This window comes from Papilio machaon, chromosome 9 (assembly GCF_912999745.1).
Source record: "Papilio machaon chromosome 9, ilPapMach1.1, whole genome shotgun sequence".
Taxonomy (NCBI): Eukaryota; Metazoa; Arthropoda; class Insecta; order Lepidoptera; family Papilionidae; genus Papilio; species Papilio machaon.
Window position 1 is genome coordinate 1,494,695 of NC_059994.1, and position 23,510 is coordinate 1,518,204.

General features: G+C 35.6%; 3 protein-coding genes across 4 annotated transcripts in view; 1 reads left to right on the plus strand and 2 right to left on the minus strand.

The window, feature by feature from the left end:
• The window catches only part of LOC106712879 (E3 ubiquitin-protein ligase RNF19B-like), a 51,027-nt gene extending 42,747 nt beyond the window's left edge, over positions 1-8,280 (minus strand). Inside the window, exon 1 of the mRNA XM_045679174.1 lies at positions 7,722-8,280. Coding sequence (XP_045535130.1) covers positions 7,722-7,869 — 148 coding nt within the window. The 5' untranslated portion in view covers positions 7,870-8,280. The remainder of the gene's footprint in view (positions 1-7,721) is intronic.
• A 628-nt stretch (positions 8,281-8,908) lies between these two features.
• LOC106712831 (alpha-2-macroglobulin receptor-associated protein) lies at positions 8,909-13,817 on the plus strand. Of its 2 annotated transcripts, none has more exons than XM_045679344.1 (7): positions 8,909-9,162; positions 9,509-9,721; positions 10,880-11,090; positions 11,175-11,333; positions 11,911-12,008; positions 13,173-13,262; positions 13,567-13,817. In XM_045679344.1, exons 1-7 carry the CDS (start codon positions 8,986-8,988, stop codon positions 13,696-13,698), a joined length of 1,080 nt encoding a protein of 359 aa, XP_045535300.1. In that variant the 5' UTR covers positions 8,909-8,985; the 3' UTR covers positions 13,699-13,817. The 2 variants fall into 2 exon arrangements, with proteins under 2 accessions (XP_045535300.1, XP_045535301.1); XM_045679345.1 differs by having other exon boundaries at positions 13,173-13,232.
• Positions 13,818-15,902: 2,085 nt separating this feature from the next.
• LOC106712832 (ankyrin repeat domain-containing protein 17) overlaps positions 15,903-23,510 on the minus strand; it is a 37,670-nt gene continuing 30,062 nt past the window's right edge. The window contains exons 30-46 of the mRNA XM_045679460.1: positions 23,374-23,508; positions 22,744-22,883; positions 22,030-22,185; positions 21,233-21,355; positions 20,649-20,798; positions 19,939-20,095; positions 19,311-19,434; positions 18,981-19,219; positions 18,705-18,893; positions 18,496-18,645; positions 18,167-18,422; positions 17,954-18,045; positions 17,614-17,787; positions 17,402-17,533; positions 16,817-17,017; positions 16,502-16,726; positions 15,903-16,388 (exon numbers count right to left, since the gene is read on the minus strand). Coding sequence (XP_045535416.1) covers positions 16,362-16,388; positions 16,502-16,726; positions 16,817-17,017; positions 17,402-17,533; positions 17,614-17,787; positions 17,954-18,045; positions 18,167-18,422; positions 18,496-18,645; positions 18,705-18,893; positions 18,981-19,219; positions 19,311-19,434; positions 19,939-20,095; positions 20,649-20,798; positions 21,233-21,355; positions 22,030-22,185; positions 22,744-22,883; positions 23,374-23,508 — 2,670 coding nt within the window. The 3' untranslated portion in view covers positions 15,903-16,361. The remainder of the gene's footprint in view (positions 16,389-16,501; positions 16,727-16,816; positions 17,018-17,401; positions 17,534-17,613; positions 17,788-17,953; positions 18,046-18,166; positions 18,423-18,495; positions 18,646-18,704; positions 18,894-18,980; positions 19,220-19,310; positions 19,435-19,938; positions 20,096-20,648; positions 20,799-21,232; positions 21,356-22,029; positions 22,186-22,743; positions 22,884-23,373; positions 23,509-23,510) is intronic.

A 23,510-nucleotide genomic window follows, 5' to 3' on the forward strand; every position in this document is an offset into this window, starting at 1 on the left:
ATAAGAGGAGATAATTCACACAATTAAGAGTACAATTATACTACCAACAGCACGATTTCATATTATTCCCTTAATCTATATATATAAAAGAAAGTCGTGTTAGTTACACTATTTATAACTCAAGAACGGCTGAATCGATTTGACTGACAATTGGTGGGCAGGTAGCTTAGAACCAGGAAACGGACATAGGATAATTTTTACCCCGTTTTCTATTTTTTATTCCGCGCGGACGGAGTCGCGGGTAAAAGCTAGTTTATTATAATGCCCATTAAGTACAGATAAAATACTGTACGTGTCAGACCTTACTACGTTGTGGTGGGGACCTGACCTCTGTTATTCTACAAGGCGTTGATACTACTCTCTTATCGGTGTAAATAAACGATAAAAATAGTGACACGGAACAAACACATCTACCAAATTTGTTTATGTACATACGTTCTAGGAACAATATTAAGATGGAAGTTGTTTTGAAGGAAAAAAAAAAGAAAACTGAGGATTAATATAGAAATTACGACGATAGTAAAATAACTACAGTAATGGAAGTAAATGTAGAAATTACATTTTGATAGTCAAAGTATATTGTTATCTCAGTTTTACCAAGTGGAGTAAGAGAGATGACATGTTTTTGTATGTTCAGGCAGTGAAAAGCCATAGTTAGAATTAAATCCCTAGTATATTATTCAATTTGATATGTATTAACAGGACAAATCACATTGTTTAGCTTTTTTTGTACCTTACCTATTAAAGAATAATATTTAAGTCATATGTAAAGACTCGGGTTAGTCTAGTTTGAAATCGAGGCGAACAATTCTCTGGGCGCTTGCTCTCCAAATCTAAGAACACGGTGAACTGGTTGCTGCGGTAGGGCGAGGCCAATCCCCCGGTCGTTCTTGACATATGGCACACAATTGGTTACTTTACAACATTAATAAGATTAATTAAAACTAAATAGCGCCATATAACGAAATATATAATTAACAAATATTTACTTTACTATTATAGACTTTAAAAAAATATGCCCGTGTGCATTAGCTACCTTGTCGTCAAAGTCCCGTCAAACAAACGGACCTTACAGACAAACATACAGGTACACACAAAAAAATTTTAAAAACTGCTTTTTCGTTTTCAACAACGAAAATATGATATTTTTTTATATTACATACAGATACTCTAATTTTATTAACATGTATAGATATAAATAAAATCTTATTAAGATAAATAAGCATCTTTGATATCTGAGTCTATGGTAGACCATTTATTACATTGAATCAACTTTTCTATTGTACTATTTAAATTCAATGCAAAAGCTAGTGATAAAATCCTTAAGGTACATCTCAGACAATAACTTTAATACTCCAATAGGAAATTAATTCCATGATTGTTGTCTATGTATTGTTGAAGTCAAGAATACAACCATAGACATTATAGAATATTCTTTGAGAGCCATTCACAATCAACTAATATTATGCTTTGCTTGTTATGAGTTGACGTGTGACGTCAGAGACGACTCTTTCATTCATATCTCAAAACAATCCGTCTACGGTTTAGTGTCAGCAAAACGAACTAAACATTTTCAGTTCCACTACGATTTTTATGTATTGTATCACAGGGTCAAGTTAAATAACAAGGTTTAAAAAATACCTTCGTTCATATGTACAAGGTAAGGAGAATCCATTGTTTATAAGATTTACGAAACTACGTTACGACCGCAATATTCAACATTATTTCCCAGCGGTCACACGTTCATTTACGATGTACCTAAGAAGGATCCGTTACCTTTGATGGTATATTAATATTTACTAAGCATTTACTACGAAATTGAATCACCGAAGATAACACAAGTCCATAACCATATAAAAATGTACTTGTAATGTATTTCATCAAAAGGCGTAATGTCTTATCTATATTAATATTATAAATATGAAAGATTTGATTGTTTGTTTGTTTGCATTGAATTGGCGCCGAAACTTTATTGAACAACCAATTTGAAGAATTGTGACAATTCCGCGTGGAAGAAGTCGCGGGCAACTGCTAGTATAGTTATAATAAAACAAAACATTTCTTTAGTTTTACATTGAGATTAAGTCATCAGGTTACCAACATTTAAAACAATTTTAGTACATTTTTATATATTTTTTTCGTTTTATATGTGTTGTTGCGAAAATTGCAAATTACGAAAGAAAATTAATTATTATATAAAATTGTTAAACATTTACCATGAACTTTACAATCTGATACATCTCATTAAATCAGTACGTAATAATAAATTAAAATATCAATTTGTGTAATATAAATGACCTTGTAACAAATATACAAGGAAAATAATTAACGTGTACTTGTAACTTTATAACTCTGGACTTAGTGTCGTTATTAACTCAATAACCTTAGGTCCATAATCTAAGGGATTGTTGTCTAGTCTAATAAAAATGTATTATTAGGAATATAACAAACTAAGACAAATATGTCTTGGTTCATGGAAGATTTTAATGCAAAAAAGGACTTACTCAAGTTGTGTGTTGCCGATAATGAAAAACTATTTTTTTTAATTTTCTGTCTGTCCGCAAGGCAGCATTAGTTCCGGGTAATCTCCGCAACAACCGGGCCGATTTTGCCCAGGAATTTAGCTTATGCATGTGAGCATATATTATGACAAATCATCGCCGTACATGTCAATTAAATATTTTATACATTTACAATTTCGTAAACTATTACCTTATCCAATGTAATATATAAACGTGAAATGATACTAAACTATATTAATAAGCTTATTTAAATAAACACTGGCAACAAGCGAAAAAAATCGCTCAATTCAATCAAAACAATAGACAAAACCTATTACTTTAAAATAGACAATTTTATTTTTACTGTACTGATTCGCACATTCACTTAGTTATGAATTACAAAAGAAACAATGATAGCAAAAACAATGTTTATAGAAAGTGACGCGTCTATTACAAGTCATCAAAGAGCCATTCATTGCACGGTGCCTATTCAGCTGATAGACAATCAAACGCCATTCTATTTTACCCTTCACATCTCGATTAGAAAGTAACAACGAATAGTCGAATCGATATTTGATTCGGTCGATGATGATACCTTTGACATTATCTAAAGAGGCGTGTACATGAGTATAATTATTTTTATTTAATCACTAGCTTTTACCCGCGACTCCGTCCGCGCGGAATATAAAATAGAAAACGGGGTAAAAATTATCCTATGTCCGTTTCCTGGTTCTAAGCTACCTGCCCACCAATTTTCAGTCAAATCGATTCAGCCGTTCTTGAGTTATAAATAGTGTAACTAACACGACTTTCTTTTATATATATAGATGTATAGTTTATTTTACTTCTGACTTAAAACCAATTTAAACTTGACTAGCTGCGTGGTCAAAATCGCACGGCGTATGATTGGGAGTCGTGTAGCCTATTTCCATAGCTTGTCCGCGACTTCGTCCGTTCCCTGAGGATTGTACAATAGACTTCACTATGGGAAGACTATTAAAATGCAATTACAATAAACTAAAATACTCTTTTAAAACGCTGATATAAATTATTTAATTGTTTAGTAAGTAATTGTAAACAATAAATCAGCTAAACCGTTACAAAATACCGTTTCTAATAGTATTACTAATTATAATGAATGCATGATCATTTCAATAACGTGAAAGTTAAATACTCGATTATTTATTTTTAATGTCATTTATTTAGTTTATGTTTTTTTTCCTAACGTAAAACAACATTAGAAAAATGTATTTTCGTCAATGTGAACACACCCTAATGTCAAAGAGTCGTAACGCCTCGGATCCATTCTCTTGAGACTTATAACTGGACACCGCTCGCTAAATCTCGAGGTCTACAACTCAGAACAACTACAGATTAGAAAATATATTAAACCAATTTAGCTCTTAACTTGGAACGCCATAAAGGCTATCGTTGTACAACTGAGATCCTGACACGATCACGTTTTACGGTTTCCTTCAAACGCATCGTAAAATTGTATAAACTTGTTAACTTCACATTGTTTACGTCTACATCGTTATTGATTAACAACGAATAATATTTCAAACATGTTCAATGTTTTCATTCAAATTTCTTATTACGTATTATGATTTTTAGAGAGTTATGATGGAAAAAATAATAATTTATGCATCCTTCAAATAAAGAGCTTACAAACAGCAGCAAAGTAGGTATTTTAAGAAACTTTTTGAAACAAATTATACTAATATATTTAAAATACTATTTTTATATGCTGTTTAACTCCGATAATAGTTAAACTTATGTGAAAATTAAATATTTTCAAAAATAAAAATGACGTAAAAGTAAAACTATCTCGTAAATGTAAGATTAGAATTTTTAACGCATTCAGTGACTATTATATCACGTATTAAGTGAACTCAAGCGAATGAGCATTGAAAGTGTTAACTTAGGCAAGTCATAGTCCGACGTCTAGCTGAAGTTATGCGGATTTCTATAAATAATCGTCTACAAGGAGCGTGAGCTGAATAGCTATTGGGGGATTTGCAAGTAAAATTAACGGCCTCTTACTTGGAAAACATGCCCGTACATTGCAATACTACTAAATTCCAATGGGAATGTAAGCCTATAAGATACGAACCACCAGATCAAGTGATTAAAGCGATATAATCAAACAAAAAAAAACTCTTGAAAATTCACAAAAACGACGATTTTCAAAGCATAATCATTATGTTCATTACTTCCTCTATAAAATATACACGAAAAAAAACGTAAAAGAGAAAGGAAAAAATGCTTTTTACTCTTCAATATATTTTTAATAGTTTTGTTTTTATCTTACACCTGAGACTTTTAAGACGGATACTCTAATTATCCTGTTAAGATAAGATAATGAAGTTAACGGCCGTAATCGCTTTTACAGCTGTGGACGTGGTCATTGTTTTTTACCTTATGACATAACAAACTGATTTCTTTTTCAATACCAAAAAAAAAGTCGAAGCATAAAATATCTCGCTAACAAATGAAACAAACGCCGATTTCCACGGTGCGTGGTTTTATACAGCATGATTTTTCGGATGTTCACGGTTTCGACTTATCGACGTAGACAACATTATTTCATGGTGAACCTCGCACCATGGAAACACGCCTTAAGATTTTCCGCGTACATACGCTCTTAGAATATAATTATTTCTTAAAATGTCCGTATGTATTTCAAGATACATTACGTTCAATTAATAACTAATGAATGTGCAAAATTTATTAAACCTCTTAAAATTTGTTTTTGTCTCCGATTTAAATTGTGAGTTATATATAAATAACGTATGTAAACAAAATGTGTGCCAAAATTTTATTTCAGTTGAAATCAAGATTAACATGTCCCATTCTGTTCCTATCTAATTTGTTTGTGTTGAATTGTAAGTACATCGGAATAGCCAGATTGATCTAGAAAAAAAAATCATCCAATGACTTAAAACAAAAACTTATGTTGTGTGTTTTATATGTTAATATTAACCTCCTTTAAAAATTATATTAGAATGCAATTTAAAAACAATAAAACCAAAAGTATTCTAATGCGAATTTAAGAAATTCTTAAACATAGATTAGAATTAAGTAGTGTCTAGAAAAAAACATAACAAATTACTTTGTTATGTTGATGTAAATGATAATAAAAAAAAACAACAAAATTTATGCAAGAAATCCAAGGAGTTCTAACTGAGATAATTAGTAGTGAATAATAAAATCTAATATATAAAATTCTCGTGTCACAGTTTTCGTTCCCGTACTCCTCCGAAACGGCTTGACCGATTCTCATGAAATTTTGTGAGCATATTCAGTAGGTCTGAGAATCGGCCAACATCTATTTTTCACTTTTTTTTTTTTAACTTCGCGTGGATGGAGTCGCGGGCGACAGCTAGTAGTTTTTATATAATTCTAAACAACAGAAAAAAAATGTACTGCTCAATTCCTTATAGAAAAACTATAATTACTTTTTATAACAGAATTAGAATTTGCTCGCGACTCCAGTCTCGATGGATTAAAAAAAAAATTAATAAGTAGCCTGTGTATTCTTCCAGATTATGTTCTACATCTGTGTCAAATTTCATCAAGACCCATTAAGCCATTCGGGAGCCATCCATCTAAACTTTAGCATTTATAATATCAATAAGAAGTAAAATGACTGCAAAGGTCACAAAATTATCGAAAATATAATAATGATTCATACTGGAATTCAGATATAAAAAGATTTTGATGTCGTAATATTGTTTTTTTGATTAGAAGATCAAGTATGTCCGCATCAGAAGAATCGAAGGTATATTTGCCAGCCTTTAATGCAGGTGTACACACTTTTCTTGAAAGACCTTAAATAGCTCCTCAGCCCCGTGTGTCTAAACTGACCCTTATAGGGAGGGCATAAACCTTTTCAGATGTTGAAAAAAATGTCGAATGAGGCCAGGAAGATGATGAGATGTTAAAAAAAATAATTAAAGTTCAATGGATTAAGAACACAGTGTGTAATCATATGGACATTGGCACTTTACTATAGAGATTAAATTCATGTAATAAAAAAATCCCTGACTATACCAAAAACTTTAATTCCTTATAGATAACCTGTAGATATAGAAAGTAAATGCTGATAAATATAATAGATATGATAAGATATTAGTTACATATATATCATGACTCATACTGTACAATAACATTATTTTGTTGTAGATAAGACAAGGAAAAAAAAGTTAAATGTGGTCAACATAACAATGGTATTTTAATGTTTTTGTCACTTTGAAAACAACTCTGGAATGATATTATTGATGCTTAGGAATTATTTAAAAAAAAAACATTGTTATTTCTACTTTAACAATAACTTATATATTAGATAATTTAATACTTTGTAGAACAATCATATTTGTTTATAAAGTTATGAGTTGTATAGAAGACGGATATGACCAGTATAAAAATCTAGATAGAAAAAAATAAGATAGAGATTGTATAGTATTTTACATCTTAAATAACTATGGACCTCAAAAACACATGTTCAAAATATTGCCTTCCTTTTTATCATCTTTGAAAAAAAGAACAATATATTTTTGTACATTTGTTTTGCTCAATATTTAGTTATATGCCAGTGAGGTATTTATTTTCATAGTTTTTATTTAAATTGCCTTATTGCAAAAAAATTATTTGACATAATTCCAAAGTAGTTCAATAAAAAGATCTTTAATTAGTAACCGAAAAAACATATAAAAATGATATTTTGTGCTTCAGTATTTTTTATTTTATAAATACAAATTTACCCTCAACTTTTAATATAAATAAATAAAAATTAGATAATACATTACTAACTTTAAAGTTGTAAATAATAACAATCTTAAAGGTTTAATGAATAAAGGTGACATTTCCATCATTGACGTCATAGACGGGTAGCATTGACCTATTTGACTGGAGGCCTTATTGTCTCAATGTAATACAATTGGTTATGATCATTACAATTTAGTGGACTATGATTTTTGTAATACTACACAACAATATAAAGCACAGACTATAAATAAGAATATATATAAAACAAATAAATACTTACTTACAATACTTTGTAATATATTTAAATATGAATGTGATAGAAAAGTTATTGAAAAAATTAAAAACAGCATTCTTAAAAATTAATGAATGTCTATACCCATATTTAAAGAACATAAAGATAATAGATACAATAAGCGGTATGTAATTATAAAGGTTATCACCAATTTCACATACCTGAGTGTGCAAGCCTTCTACCCACAAGTGGACTATCCAACAACAAGCGCCGTAGGGACCAGCGGCCAAGCATGCCGCCGCCCCAGCTGCACCCTCCGCCGCCTCCGCTGCTGCTGCCACCGCGCCGCATCCCGTCCCGCTCAACCATCACTGGCACATCACACTACACGATACTTCTTAAAATTATTTATTCATACACTAACATACGGTTACTTCAATGTCGCTTTCCGTTGGACCCTCTGCACACAAATAACTACAGTACCAATTACTCAAGACTGGCAAAGCATCAGCGAGAGAAAGTGCTGATGCCCAGGCGCTAAGTACGTGCCTACGAGAGCGTTACTACACAAAGATGCAGTTTACAGAAAAGGATTGGAATCTCACAAGAAAAATCATCTTTATCAAGTCCAATCAGTAGGCAATGAAAGTTTTTTGCAGAGTAAAACGAGAAGTTGATACGAGTGATGAATATAAAGTATGTACAAATTGGCAATGGATTATCAAAATTAAATGCGCTAAAACCAAGCGATATCAGCGCAACAATACACGCAACTGACAGATCGAGTCAAACTCGAAAAACTCAAGTCGAGACTCGAGACAAGACCGAGACAGAAAGAAAAAGAAAGGTGTCCGAATTAGTGATGTACAGTGTTAAACATAAATAACTATTCTAAAAGCGACGGAGTCGGAAAATGAATCGGTTTTGACTCGACTTTTTCGTTTTAGTATTATTAATTTAGTTCAGTATGATCAATTCAATATTTTATCAACTTAAATTTTTTTTTGAACATAATTTCCAATATTTATAGAAAAAAAAGTTTTTAAATACATTATTGTAGTCTCCACTTCGTAATCTAAAACTAGATATTTACTCTATGATTCATCTTTTTCTTCGATTTGATTATTCGATCCTTACTCAGACAACATATTGCACATAATTCTTAATCTGAGGCACATATTGATTTAAACGACGAATCTTAGTAAAGTGAAGTGTAGTGACTCCAAAGCCTCCAAAGTAATGCACATTTTCCAAATAAGACATGACCTAAAGATCTATGTTACCAGGTCATAAAATTAAAACAAAAATATTGCTCAAATTGCATCTGTCATCCTGTCATCTGTCAATCTTTTAAAATCAATCGAGCCGACTAAAAGTTTGTGTCCTATGTATTCTTTGGTTTATTTCGTTATTTTTGTAGTGAATTACGTAGTAGAATTTTAAAATATAAAGGTTTTTGATTTGGTTTTAAATATCTACTTCACAATGAAACTAAAAATGTTACTCTTTTTTACTCTGCTGGTCTTAATTTCTAATGTTTTATGTGAAAATAAATACAGCAAGTCGGCTAATGAGAAAAAGAAAAGTGATGTAGACTTCAGGACTTTACAAAAGCCATTTAGAATGAATAAACTGAACATTTTATGGACAAAAGCTCAACTGGTAATTTCACTTATTAAGTATTTAAAAGCTAAAAGTCTAACTAATCGTAACTTGTGGAAGAAAAAAAATTGTGTTTGTCACAAAATTTCTTCAGTTACATACAAAAGAAATATAGGTTTGATTATCATTATATCTTCTGTAATATAGTGATATGGGGATTTTAAACCAAGTCATCTTTTTTGTGCATTGCTAAATCTCTATCATAACTGACTTCTGCAGTTAATTGTTGTCCTCCTAGAATGTTCTTAGGAAACTTTATTCAGTTTCTTTATTCAATCCAATCCCAATAAATGTCTTTTATGACTTTCACAAAGTATGAAGAAATTTACATTACTGTTAATTTCAGCGTCTAACAGAGCCAAAACTAAAGTCACTCTACAGTGATTTAATGATTCAAGATAAAGAAGAGATCACATATAAGAGAGTTAAGAGTGAGGGCGGTGACAAAGAAGGCCTAAAGGAAGCGGAGTTACGGCGCAAACTCACTAATATCATGAATGTCTACGGACTGAGAGAACATTTCGATGACAAGCATGTCGGAAGACAGAAAATGGATCTGGTATTTTAATTTTACATTAGTTAAAAATATTCCAGAAATAAATACTTGAAATCTATATATCTATCTATATATATAAAAGAAAGTCGTGTTAGTTACACTATTTATAACTCAAACACGGTTGAATTGATTTGACTGAAAAATGGTGGGCAGGTAGCTTAGAACCAGGAAAAGGACATAGGATAATTTTTACCCCGTTTTTTATTTTTAATTCGCGCGGACGGAGTCGCGGGTAAAAGCTAGTATGTGATATTCAAGTGTTAACATTGTTATTGAGGTTAACACAATCCCTGCTATTATGTTTTTTCTACTAAAGTAAATTTACATAATGACAACATCCATAAATAAGAAGTTCAGTTTAGAGAGAAATCTGTATAAGTAAAAAAAAAAATTGCAGTCCCTTGGAATCTCACTTTACCAGGTTTGACTGTGTATGAGATCATATTACACCAACTATATTGACTCGTCTTATATATATAAAAGAAAGTCGTGTTAGTTACACTATTTATAACTCAAGAACGGCTGAATCAATTTGACTGAAAATTGGTGGGCAGGTAGCTTAGAACCAGAAAACGGACATAGGATAATTTTTACCCCGTTTTCTATTTTTTATTCCGCGCGGACGGAGTCGCGGGTAAAAGCTAGTACAATATAAGTATAACATATGGTAACAATTTAAAACCAACATGTTTTTAAATGATTATGACTTCATTAACAGTCACTGACCTATATTTTGTGATAATATAATTTGGTATATTGATATCTCTCACATATTGCATATGTATGTATATGTGTATGTTTGTATATATTTTTATGATTAGTATGTTGATGGATTTTTATCACTTAATTATTTCTCTTTATTATATTGTAGAGAGAAACTTTAAATGTAAAAGTAGTTAATGGAAATCTAGAATAATTTTATAAGCTAGCACTGATTTATATGTTTGGTAACTATCTAACTATGCATTGTTAAATAGACAGATTTTGATCAGATGGTGGGATGATCCGCAGAAAGTTTTAAATGCAAAAATTTGGATGTATGGGTATTTGTTAATATGTCATTCCACAACAGTTGAGTGGATTTGAATGAAATTAAGATCAGATATAAGTTACAATCAGAAATAGATACAAGTTTGACAATTACCCTTAACATTATCACAGGAGCACAATTCAGCAATGGATGAGTACATAAACCGTAGTCTATTCAAAGACAAGAAGCTAAACATGCTGTGGTCGAAAGCAGAGGCGTCAGGATTCACACCAGAGGAGCTGGCGGCGTTGCGCGAAGAGTTCACGCACCACCAGGAGAAAATCGACCAGTACTATGACTTGCTCGGTAATGTGGAGACCGAGGGACATGAAGGTTTTAAAAGTATGAAAGTTTGTCTCTTTGTTAATACAAATTATTTTCAATTATTTCATGTTCCATGAATTAAATTTTAATCCATGTTTCTAGATGCCATAAATGATGAAGAAATGGTAAATTTTAATGAAGTGAATTTGGAAACGAATGAAGTATTGAACAAGGATTTTGTGGACAAGGCGAACTTGCTGCGAGAGAAGCACCGCGGCCTGCGCGACGGCTACGACCGTTTGCAGCGTATCGCCGCTAGAGGTCAACAGTTTTAACCTTATAAAATTTTAACAAGGAAAGAAAATAAACTTACTCACAAAATAGATTTGAATATGGATAGGCGACCGTTCAACGGACCATGATATTTTTCTTGCTTGTAAAGGTTTATCTCTTACCAGAGTTTATTTCTTATGGACTTCATCTGTCGGGACTGAATAATGACACTCGCTTATATAGGGTCGAATGAATTCTCAAATAAAATGCGCTAAAAATAACAAAATAATTTCTTGTTTTTTATCTGTTATTGTTAGTCAAGTTGATGTCAGCTGCGGTAGATTAGTTACATTTATATGATAAATATCTTTCTGTATTTACAACATACCTAGCTGACGCCCTCGACTTTGTCCGCGCAGAATTAAAAAAAACTTATTAAGTAGCCTATGTATTCTTCTAGACTACGATTTACATCTGTGCCAAATTTATTCGAGATCCATTGAGCTGTTCTGGAGATATCTTTTAATAAACATCCATCCAGACATACATACATTTATAATAATAGTAAGATTGAATATTGGCAATTACACACGTATGTATCTTAAGTTTTAATTAAACTGTTTAGGTCCCAACAACAAGGAGTTCGTGGAGCCGAAGGTGCAGGGTTTGTGGCGCATGGCCGCCGCCGCCAACTTCACTGTTGACGAGCTCGCTTCTATAAAGGTACTTGTGACCTCATAACTTTGTCAAGTTTAGACACATGTTTAAAAAATACAATACAAGCCGTCTGGGAGTTTTCATTGCGTTTACGTTGTTTAGATATTTACAGTATCATTGAAATTAAATTGACTTTTTTATAATGATTCCATCACAATGTCATTTTGAACAAACGAAAGAAACTAAAGAAAAGTCACTTTCACATTTTTATTTATTAATCTTATTTCATTAAACATGTTTGTGTAGTTTTTTTTGTTTTAAATAATCTGTTTTGATATCGTCAAAGAATCAACCAACAATTCATTCTTTCAAAAAGATATTCAAGCAAGCTATTTTTTTTTTGGTTGTGGTTTGTATGTAGAACCTTCAGAGAGTGAAATAAAGAAATTTATTAAGTAGCCTATGTGTTCTTCCAGACTATGTTCTACATGTTTGCCAAATTTTATCGAAATCCGTTGAGCCATTCTGAAGATCAATCTATCATCCATCCATCCATCGATCTATTCATACGAAAGACTAATGTTCTTTTGAATAATTATTGACTCATCTATTTTATATTTTTTGTATATCAATTACTAATTGGAGAAAAAAAAATAGTAGCGTAGCGTCCTTCTAGCGATTTTTTGATGTGAAACATCTATAGGCTCACTTGTAAACCGAATTGGTGGCGTGGCGACGCTTGCCGTGGCGACGGGTCGCCACGCTGTACTAAGGTATACATATATATATATATTATGTGTAGTAGAGTGTACGGTGTGGCGACGGGTCGCCACGCTATACTGAGGTATACATATATTATATATATATATATATTTTATATGTAGTAGAGTGTACGGTGTAGCTTCTCACTCCGTTCGACGTTGTTGTTTACTACGGTACACATAACCTGCGTTTTATTTAATTTTGATGTGAAACATTTTTATTTTGATTTTTGACAACAAAATATGTGTGATTGTTTCACATCTGCCAGGCGTCCCATGACGGCTCACATTTTTTTAAATGTATTCCTTTTTATATTTTGTTATAAATAATTTATGGATTATCTTAAAACCAGAGTGACTGATCATGAATGTTATTTATAGCGAGAAAAAGGCAGTTTTTTCTCCCCCTTAACTGGCCATCGTCAACATGGGTTATATACTTACGAGTTTGTATATGAATATCCGGTAGGTGGAGCTGCAGCATTACGAGTCGCGACTGCTGAAGCTGCGCCATCTGCAGGCAGACCACGTAAGCAATCTAGAGAAACATCACTCAAAGGTCGCGTATTGTCATGCTTTAACTTTTTATTTTAATCCATACATTCATATTTTATTTCAATTCCTGTGATAAATGTATTCTTTCAGATCTTTGTAACTTTTTTTTTTAATTTTTATTGTGTTTTAATTTCTTTTTACTTGTAATAGACTCATTAAACGTTATCTTTGTAGACTGACAAGGCTATCGGAAGTGGCGCTAGTGAAGAATAAGTCAAACTGACTGCTTCACTAGCGCCCTCCTTCAACGTCACAAGATTTACTTTATTCAATAATTTGTGTATATAAGTTGTATATGTTTTTGTCAGGTGGCGGCGAGTGGTGACAAGATGGACATGTTCGCGGAGCAGCAGCAGCAGATCAAGAAGCATTCCAGAAAAGTGGAGAAGATGCACGACGACCTCCACAAGAGGATCTCACAGCGGCACACAGAGTTGTAGGCTTACATACAACATTATAAGTTAAAGTAGGAATTGTTTTATTTACTTTCTAAGTGTACCCAGTGATTTCCAAAGGCATTTATTTTTTATAAATTATGTAAACTTTAGGAATTAATAAAATAATCATTTTTAAACTATGAAATTGTTGAACCGATTTTCTTTTACAATATGGGATTAAAGTGGAAGTAATTCCGCTTTTCGTCTGATGAGTGTGGTGCCGGAGGCCTAAATTTAGTCCTTTCCCTTCCCACACTTTTCTTACTAGGAAAGGATGGGAAGGGGAGGTGGATTTGATGAAGGAGATACATAAGAAGGTTAAATATTATCTTTTTTCGTCGATTGAGGGTAGGCAACGCATCGCAACGCAATTGCAAATGTCTATGGGCAGGTCGCTTCGCCATTTCGGCGATTTCATGTGGCTGCTTGCTCGTTAGTCATCTTGTAATATAAAAAAAATGCTGGGTTTCACTGACAGGAGCAGCTAATTTAAAAAAAACATACCTTCTTTTGAGATTAGGTTAAAAACAGACACTAACATATCAAAGTGTGAAAATAGCGTCAAAGATATTATGATTTTGTAAATTTTAATAAGTCACAAGATTTTATTATTGTTAGTTTCCAAAAATCAATTAGGAGAAACATTGTTAAAAACCACATCCTTGGATTTACAAGCAATAAATTTAACATCTTAATATTTGTAATATGTAATAACACTGGTCTGCAAAAAAAATTTTTTTTTCTCTCCTTCAAATGTTATGCAGTTATCTTGTCTAATACAACAATACTGAACATAAATACATCATTCAAAGTTTTCTAGCACGTCTATATTCTTTGGGATGGAATTTTTAAGAAAAACAATTTTTTAATATAAAATTTTTATCATTCATTTAATTACTTAAATAATGTTGGATGTACACTATTACACAACCTTTAAAACGCATATGACAATATCATTACTAGTTGTCAATCCCATTTCACTTAGTCGTTTTTTTTCTTTTTCATATTTTATAATTGAGTTTCCTGATAAATCGACCAACAAAAATCTGCAAGTATTGCTTCGGACCATTTCCCGTTGTGTCCTCTCTATGTGCAAAATATCGTGATGAAACCTCTCACAGTCTTCATCAGATACTGTTCTGAGATTTGGTGCGAAAAATTTTAAGTGAGAGTGCAAAAAATGAATTTTAAGAAACATGTTACTTTTTTGAGCCTTGTAGGAAATGAGAAGTTCTTGTTTGATTTCCTGATAGTTCTGATTTTTTTCCAAGAAAATTTTTCCACAAATTTTCTACAAAAGCAGTCTGCGCCCTTTTTTCGAATTGATTTAAATTTATTTTAAAACTTGAGTCCTTCATAAGCTCGAGTATTTGAGGACCTACAAAAATTCCTTCTTCTAATTTCGACTTTTCCGGGGAAACTTTGTTTTCTAGTACTGAAAGTACTGGGCTTTCACAAAGTTTTTCATAAGACATTTAAAAAAAAATTAGACGTGATAGCATAAAACGAAAAGCAGATATAGATTGAGGATGGTAAACTCTTTAAGCGGATCATACTTTTATTCAAAGGAGGATTTCGTTGCAGACCAGTGTAATTGGTGAGATGTTTTGGAAACATTCGAAACTTTTAAAGTACATATTTTTATAATTTCAAATAGAATCTCTCGTTTAAGTTTTATATTATATTGTTTATTTTTTAAATATACAAATAAAAAAAAATACGATGTTTTATTTGTAATTCTTTAACTTTAGAACACTGAATACTTGTTTCGAAGTACCACAATCTCAGTGTTGAAATTGGAAGTTTTTCCTTTTAACAGCTGTAGAGGTCACAAGTAGTTTCGTCTGAGTGAGACATTTATATTTCCTTCTCTAGTTCTCTGTCCATTTTATCTGCAACACTGTTAAGTGTAAACTTATTGTAAAAAATAAACTTATCAAATAAATAGTAGGACCAATTTTTGTGTTTAGATGAAATAATTACGATGTGTTTATAATTATTTAAATTGATATTTCAGTTATTAACAAGTACAGTGTGAGGCTCTCATCAAAAACAACTCTTTATATTTTCGACATAGCTTTATTTGCCTATAACTTACCGCGCAATCCGCGTTTCATTGTATTCGAGACACAAGCAGCTGCTCGGTAAATAATTTCAGTTAATTATACACATTACCCAAATAAACCTATTTAAGAAACAAAAAAAAACATGGAGAATATAGAGAGATATAGAGTAGGTGGTATTAAAAACAGCAGTAGGTACAGTGCATCAATATATGATATTTAATCTTCATGTACAAGCAAATTTATTAATACACGTTTAATAATCGGCCAGTTTGCGTATCATCCAAAATGAATATGTTATTATGACGTAACACATAGTATAGAGTGCGAGCTGCGCGGGCGCAGGAATCACATTCCGCGCGGCCGCGGCGCGAGCGACACCTGCCGGCTCCCCCCATCGCTCCCCCCCTCTCGCCCCCCCTCGACTGGCACAAGTACAGCTTACACTTCAGTCGGTCGTTACAGTACGGGTCTCATCTCGATAGGACATTTTCTCTATTATGTATATAGATAATCTGTATAATATAATTCTTTCTCACTAATATCTACACCAATTCAAGGGTTACAGTTACATATAATCCTCGAGGTTGCTGCCAACGTCGCTTAGTGTGTCCACTTGCTCCACGTTTGCTGCAAACATACGGACAAACGTAACATTAATTTTAACCAAATGCGACGTTATGGCTACGGCACGGCTGCTATAGCAACCGAAGACTGCGGCTTTGGTATTTGTGTGGTGGTACCTGTTTTTCAGCGGCGTGATGCTGATGGGGGTGCTGCTGCTGGTCCCAGTGCTGCGGAGGCTGCTCGGCCGGCAGGTAGTGCAGCGGCAGCGCGTGCATCAGCGACAGCGCGGCTGCAGCGGCGCCGCCCCCGTACGCCTCCAGCCCGTGCGCGCCCACGCCCACGCCGCCCACACCCCCCACGCCACCCATGCCCACTCCTACGCCGCTCATCCCGCTCACACCCTGCAAACATTGCACACACATTAACCCAACTATAACTACAAAGGAGGAGGTTAAAGAATAATTTTGTTATAGACAGGTATACCCCAATACCTGGTATCTGTCGTGGTCGGGCAGGTGCGCGTGATGCTGTGCGGGGTGCGCGTGCGCGTGCGCGGCGTGCGGCCAGTCCTCGCCGGCCGTCAGCTTCCACGCGCGCTCCGTGCCGATGGGGCGGGGCTTGCGCTCCTCCTCCTCGCCCCACCCGCCGCCGCCCGATCCCACGCCCACGCCCACTCCACGCTCCAGCAGCGACTGATCCACATACCACACAATTTATATACAAACATACAATTTATATACGAAGTATAAAGGATGGCTTCGAAACATTCTAGACTCACATAAAATTAATTAGTTTAATGAAATCTGTAGACAATTGTTTTTTTTTTATATTACAAGGTGGCAAACGAACAAGCGGCCACATGAATTCGCCGAAATGGCGAAGCGACCGCTGCCCATAGACATTCGCAATTGCAGATGCGTTGCCTACACTTAATCGACGAAGGAGGAGACGCACAAAAAGAGAATATTTAACCTTACTATGCACCTCCCCTTCCCATCCTGTCCTTATAAGAAAAGAGTGGGAAGGCTAGATTAGGCCTCCGACACAATTCTAAATCAATTGTACTGAGTGAATACCTGGTAGGGGTGGTGTGGCTGAGGGGTGTGCGGTGCATGCGGGGTGTGCTGCGCGGCTTTCGGCGCTGGCTGCTGGTACGACATCAGCAGCGTGCTCAAGTTACCCGCGTTGTTGCCGCCCGCGAACAGCTGCTGTATTATTCATAGGAACATTTTCAATAACATATTTAATTTAAATAACTTTCACTGTATGCAAAAGTCTGTGTGTTTACCTGTGCGGCATGTTTGTGCTGCAGCAGCGGGTGGCGCTGGGCAAAGTCTGGAGCGCGGGGATTGAGGCGAGACACGCCCTCAACGCCCACGTAGCCCAGCCCCATAGACGCGCCGCTCATGCCCACGCTGCCCACGTTGCCCACGCCGCCCACGTTACCCGACATCGACACCGGCTACAAATATCACATGCATACATTGCATTTTTACGTCGTTAAAAATTATATGAGGAAATGCAACACACGATTACACATAAAGGGGTCGTAAATTGGTAATTTTTTTCGAACCTAGAAATTGCTACTCTGCATTCATAGTTTTGAGGGATTAAGTAATTTCTCTTACCATCATGTTATGTCCATTTCTTGAGTTGTCTTGTTGGTAGATAGGTCCGTTGCGAGATAAGCCGCTCAAATCCATCGCATTCACAGTATTGCCTAAAATAAAACAATAAACTAGTAGTACATATCAAACCAAGTTGCTATTCCTGACCCACAAGACCTTCGGAAGCAGGCTACTTACACATTTTTAAAAATTTGATTTCTATGTGGTACATACCCAGCGATGCCGGCGGCAGCTGCTGGTGCTGTTGATGCTGCTGGTGTTGTTGATGCTGCTGTTGGTGCTGGTGCTGGTGCGGCGGCGGGCCTATAGGCATTGGGGCGTGGTACGCTGGAGTGGGCGGGGCCGCGGGCGGTGCGTACGCCGGCGGTGGTGTGGAGCCGTGCGAGGAGGCACGAGAGCATGGTGAACATCCGCCCGCACCTCCGCGGTATCCAGGTGCCTTGCTCGCGTCCACCGGACACGACATAGTCTACACAAAGCATACATTATAAGGCCATATTCACGTAGTTTACTTGTGGTAATCAGTTAGATAATGTATATACCTGTGGCGGTAGAGGTTCTACAGTGTGGTGCGCGTCTCCAGCGCCCCACATGCTGCCGCCAGCCGCGATCGATAAGTCCTTGAACAGGGAGTACTCCGGCGCGCCACCACCACCACCTCCACCGCTCGACTGCAATACATTTATCATTATCTCTAGCGTCGTAGTGAATAAATAGCGTCAAGTATAGTATAGTAGTTGTAGTTTGTTACCTGCGGCGTGGTGTTAATGTGCAGAGCGGCTGAGGTGGGCGGGTCATCGGGGGTGGGTTGCGGCCAGCTACCATCAGGGCTGTGCGTGGCCTCTTCACCTTTACCAGCTGTGGGCGCTGGCGGAGACTCGCGCGCCTTCAGCGGGGACCCAAGCGGCGCTACGCTGCTGCCGGGGCTATTCGCTGCCGTCTGTTAAAATAAAGGCCGTTACTAAGTTATGTTATTACAAAAAAAGGCTAGAAAATAATTTCTTTGCTTTAATAGTAAATAGCTGACCGCAGTCTGTGTATGTGGTTTGTTGTCTGGGGGTGGTACACCAACAGGCGCGGTAGCAGGCGCCACCTTTGCTGCGAACGTATGTCCGCGTGCACCTACAATAGCCCCCGTGTATGAGAGGGCGCCGGGCTTGCTGACTGCGCTAGCCGAGCTAGCCACGGCGGTATTGCTCGTTGTGGGCATGCTCGGTATGCCGCTCGCACTCGACACCACAGCCCGTTTCTCGGTCACTGGGATAGCTGGAAATATCAATTATTTTTCTTATAATCTAGTTATAAAGGATATGGTTTGTCAGTTTTTATTGCAATTAACAATAGCGTGTGTACATACGGTGTGGGTTAAGACGGGGAGGGGCGGGGCGTGCTGCGGCATGCTGCTTGGTTGGTGCGCGCGAGGTGGGCGTGGCGCGGCTGGCGGCGCCGCTCGGGCCGCTGGTGCTGCTCACTGCGCCCGCCTGCTCATACAACAACTTTATTATTATTAATATATGTTTACATATATCAAGGACAATTTATTACAAATTTGGTTGAGTGTAAAATGTGTAAATTTCTTTCAGAATCGTATAATGTAACTAAGCAATCCCTTAGTGTAGTTTTTCATATAAAATCTTATTTAAGGAACACTCTTAGTGACCAATTAAAGACTGAGTGTGGCTATTTTTCAATCAGTAACTGTCTCTAGAAAAAAACGTAATGAATCTATATATATAAAAGAAAGTCGTGTTAGTTACACTATTTATAACTCAAGAACGGCTGAATCGATTTGACTGAAAATTGGTGGGCAGGTAGCTTAGAACCAGGAAACGGACAGAGGATCATTTTTACCCCGTTTTCTATTTTTTATTCCGCGCGGACGGAGTCGCGGGCAAAAGCTAGTAATAAATAAAGTAGGAGTACAACAAATAAATGATTAACTACGTATTAGCAGACGCTGAAGTATACTCTGTTGTATGTGATACCTTTGGTGGCGGTTGTTTTGCCGGCTTTGGCTGCGGTGGCTGTGGAGGAGGTGCAGGGAGCTTGGCTCTCGGCAGTAGCTGCGCGATGTCGGCCTCGGGGTCGCGGATCATGGCCGCGATCAGACTCGCCGCTTGCTTTGTAGCTTCCGCTGAACCCCTGCACCGAACACATAACTCGTATAAATTGTAGACCTTGATAAGAATACATCAGAAAAAAAAAACAAGTTTTCATAACATAATCGAAAAAATTTGTGCAACACTCCTCTCTCTCTCTCTGCGCATCGTTTCCTCACTCGTGAGGGTCCCAATCTCTCCTCTTGACCCCTCTCGCGTAAAATATACCAGCACCAACAGTAAACCAACAAATCTCATACAAATTGTGACATATTTTGTCGATGGCGTTACGAAGACGCGTGTAGCTAATATTCGTGGTAGACCCTCTGGTGTTTTAGCAGACTAAACCCACTAAAACCAGTAATCGACCCAACGGTACTTTGAGGAACATATTATCTTACTAATATAATAAATGCAAAAACTTAGATGTATGAATGGATGTTTGCTAGAAAGTATCTCCAGAATGGCTCAATGGATCTAGAAAATAGTCTGGAAGAACATTTAGGCTACTTATTAAGTTTTTTTTTTAATTTAGCGTGGACGGAGTCCATAAATAGTATGTTCAATTTGTATATATATAGTATTGTAGTACTAACTTGATGGTGATGATGCGCTCGCCCTGACCCTTGCCCTGCTTGTCGACCTCAATGTGAGCGCCGGTGGCTGAGCGGATGGCGTTAATGTTACTGCCGGCGCGTCCTATCACGCGAGAAATCGCATGTGAACCCACCGACACCTTCTTGCACCTGCATTTAAATACATAATTTGTATTTAGAAAAACTTTAATTGCTTATACATACAAAAAAAAAAACAAAGATCAATTTTTGTATAGATTTTAGCAGTCGAAATTTTAATACAAAATCTTTCGTAGTTACTTCCCTTAAAAATTATACAAGCATAAAGAAACGGTATAATTTTTTTTAAAGTCGTGGAGCTACGGAAATCGAACTCTTACAACTAACTGTAATAGTTTTATTATATCAAATGTGAACTTCGTGAATTTATAATCTAACTAGGTAAGTTATAAACCGTAAGAATTATAACTCAATAAGATTTAATTCAATATCTCTTAATTTTTTTTGATACCAATGTATAATTTTGAATTAAAAAAATCTAAACTATCCCTTAGTTTAGATTAATAAACTATGTGTGTGAGTGCGTCAGTTATGTAAGTACTGACCCGGGCTCTACGGCGGAGAGTGTCTGTACACTGGACTTGCGCACCACCTCCTTCCAGCCCTCCTCTCGCCGCCCGCCCACACACCCGCCCTTCGGAGACGTACTCTTGCCCTCCATCTCCCATCTGAACACAAACATAACATTACACAGTTAGTTACTGCCAAAATATTATGTACTATTCGCATTTTTTTAAACAATATATTTTGTACAATTTTTTTCCAGTAGATTAGCTAAAATAGCGAAGTGATCGCTGCCTATAGACATCCCGTATTTGCAGATGCCTGCCTTTAATCGACAGAGGAGGGTCCCCTCCTCTGTCGATTAAAGGACATAGAAAGAGGATATTACTTATTCCTATGCGTCCCCTCCTTCACCAAATCCACGTCCCCAACCCATTATTTAATTGTAAGAAAACTGTGGAAAGGAGAAGACGACTAAAATTAGAAAAAAAATTGTAGTATAACTTAATTAGACAAGAGGAAAATTAAATAGTTATAAAGTAAAATGAATTACAATATACTAAATAAAATAAAAAATAGAAAAAAAAACAAAAATCAATGTCCAATTTGAACTAAAAAAAAATCATGCATTGAATAATCCGGCAAATAAAAATCAAATACACATGCAATGCAAAAATTACGAAATAAATTAATATCTACCAAAGAAATAAACACATTGCTTTACGAAATGTTATTCAATTTTCACCGAATCTGGTTTTTTTTAATTTATTTCGGTTATATCAATATGACTCATTACGTTGACACTGATTTTTGTTTAATTCAACGTAAGTTCACTTACTGATGGTTTATTTTTTTATTTTTGTCTATAGAATCAATATCATCCTTGTCCACATTAAGTCTTGTCGATTCAAACACTTGGCTCTTTCTCGAGCTATTGCCGAATTTGGTAACATTCTGTACAGTTATACTCTTAGGTACATCCTCTTCGGGTTTTCTGCAAACAATATTTACATCTAGAATCACTATTACAAATTAATTTATCACTATTTTCAATATGCTTGTAATTTTGACAATTTAAAAAAAAAAGTGACTGAAACCAGGCTGAAAATCCATATCTAAGTTCATTCTTTTTTTATTTTATGTTTAAAATTTTACGATTGTGTAATTTACCATTTACAAAGCTTTATAAAAAAAATCAAACATGCAAATCACGAGATTAATAGGCTAAAAAAAAACATTATTAGTGTAAGCTAAATTAAGACATAAATAAATTCTAAAATCTCAGATTACAGAAAATGTTCTAATGATTTAAAGAAAAAAATCTTACTACATCAATCTTAGTCCTACATAAAAGGAAATAAGAATGAATATAATGTTAGTCTTACTTCCGCGCTTAGAGTCATTCTTTGGTCACATAAACAATAGCTTAGTATTGATTTTTCCATACTAAATTGACACTAAGGGGTCTTCTCTGACGTAATTTTGTCAGACTTGTCTATGCAATGCCTCCTCAGTGACCACATAATGACTATGAGTGCGGTTGTGTACGTACTTTTCCTTGCGCTCAGTGCGAGGCGCGGGTTTGGCTGGAGTGGCGGGCGGGGAGCTGGGCGCCACGTTCTCCTTCTCTTGCTTCTTGTCCGTCTTACCAACGCTCTCTTTCTCCACTTTCGTCTCTAACTTGATTTTGGCCTGAAAGTTTTACAATAGTGATTTAATATGATTACTTTGTCTTTGTGCCACAAGATTTTTAAAAGGGATGATGGAAACTCCTAATGCATAATAACTCCTAATACAATTAGCAAGGCAATTTTTATCTTATATATATAAAAGAAAGTCGTGTTAGTTACACTATTTATAACTCAAGATCGGTCGAACCGATTTAGCTGAAAATTTATGGGGAGAGGTAGCTTAGAACTAGGAGACGGACATAGGTACTTTTTTATCTTGTGTGCATTTTTTTTATTCCGCGCGGACGAAGTCGCGGGTAAAAGCTAGTTATTTATATTAAAGATATATTAGTTTAGTAACTGTGGGTTTCTGAAACTGAAATCTCCATTTAAAACATATTGTTATCTCTGTTTTGTCAATAATAATGACAGGGATGACGATATTGTTTTATACACAGCTTTAAATCTCAGAAATCAATGGTTAGAGGTTAAAAGATAAAAAAAATGTTTACTTTATCTGGTTGTTTCTTGTTGGGAGGTGCGGGGGGAGCGGCCGGTGGGGGTGCAGTCTTGTCCTCCTTCTTCTTTTTCTTTGTCTTGTTACTTGGCGCGGGAGGAGCCTTCACGTCTGATGACGAACAGGAACCCT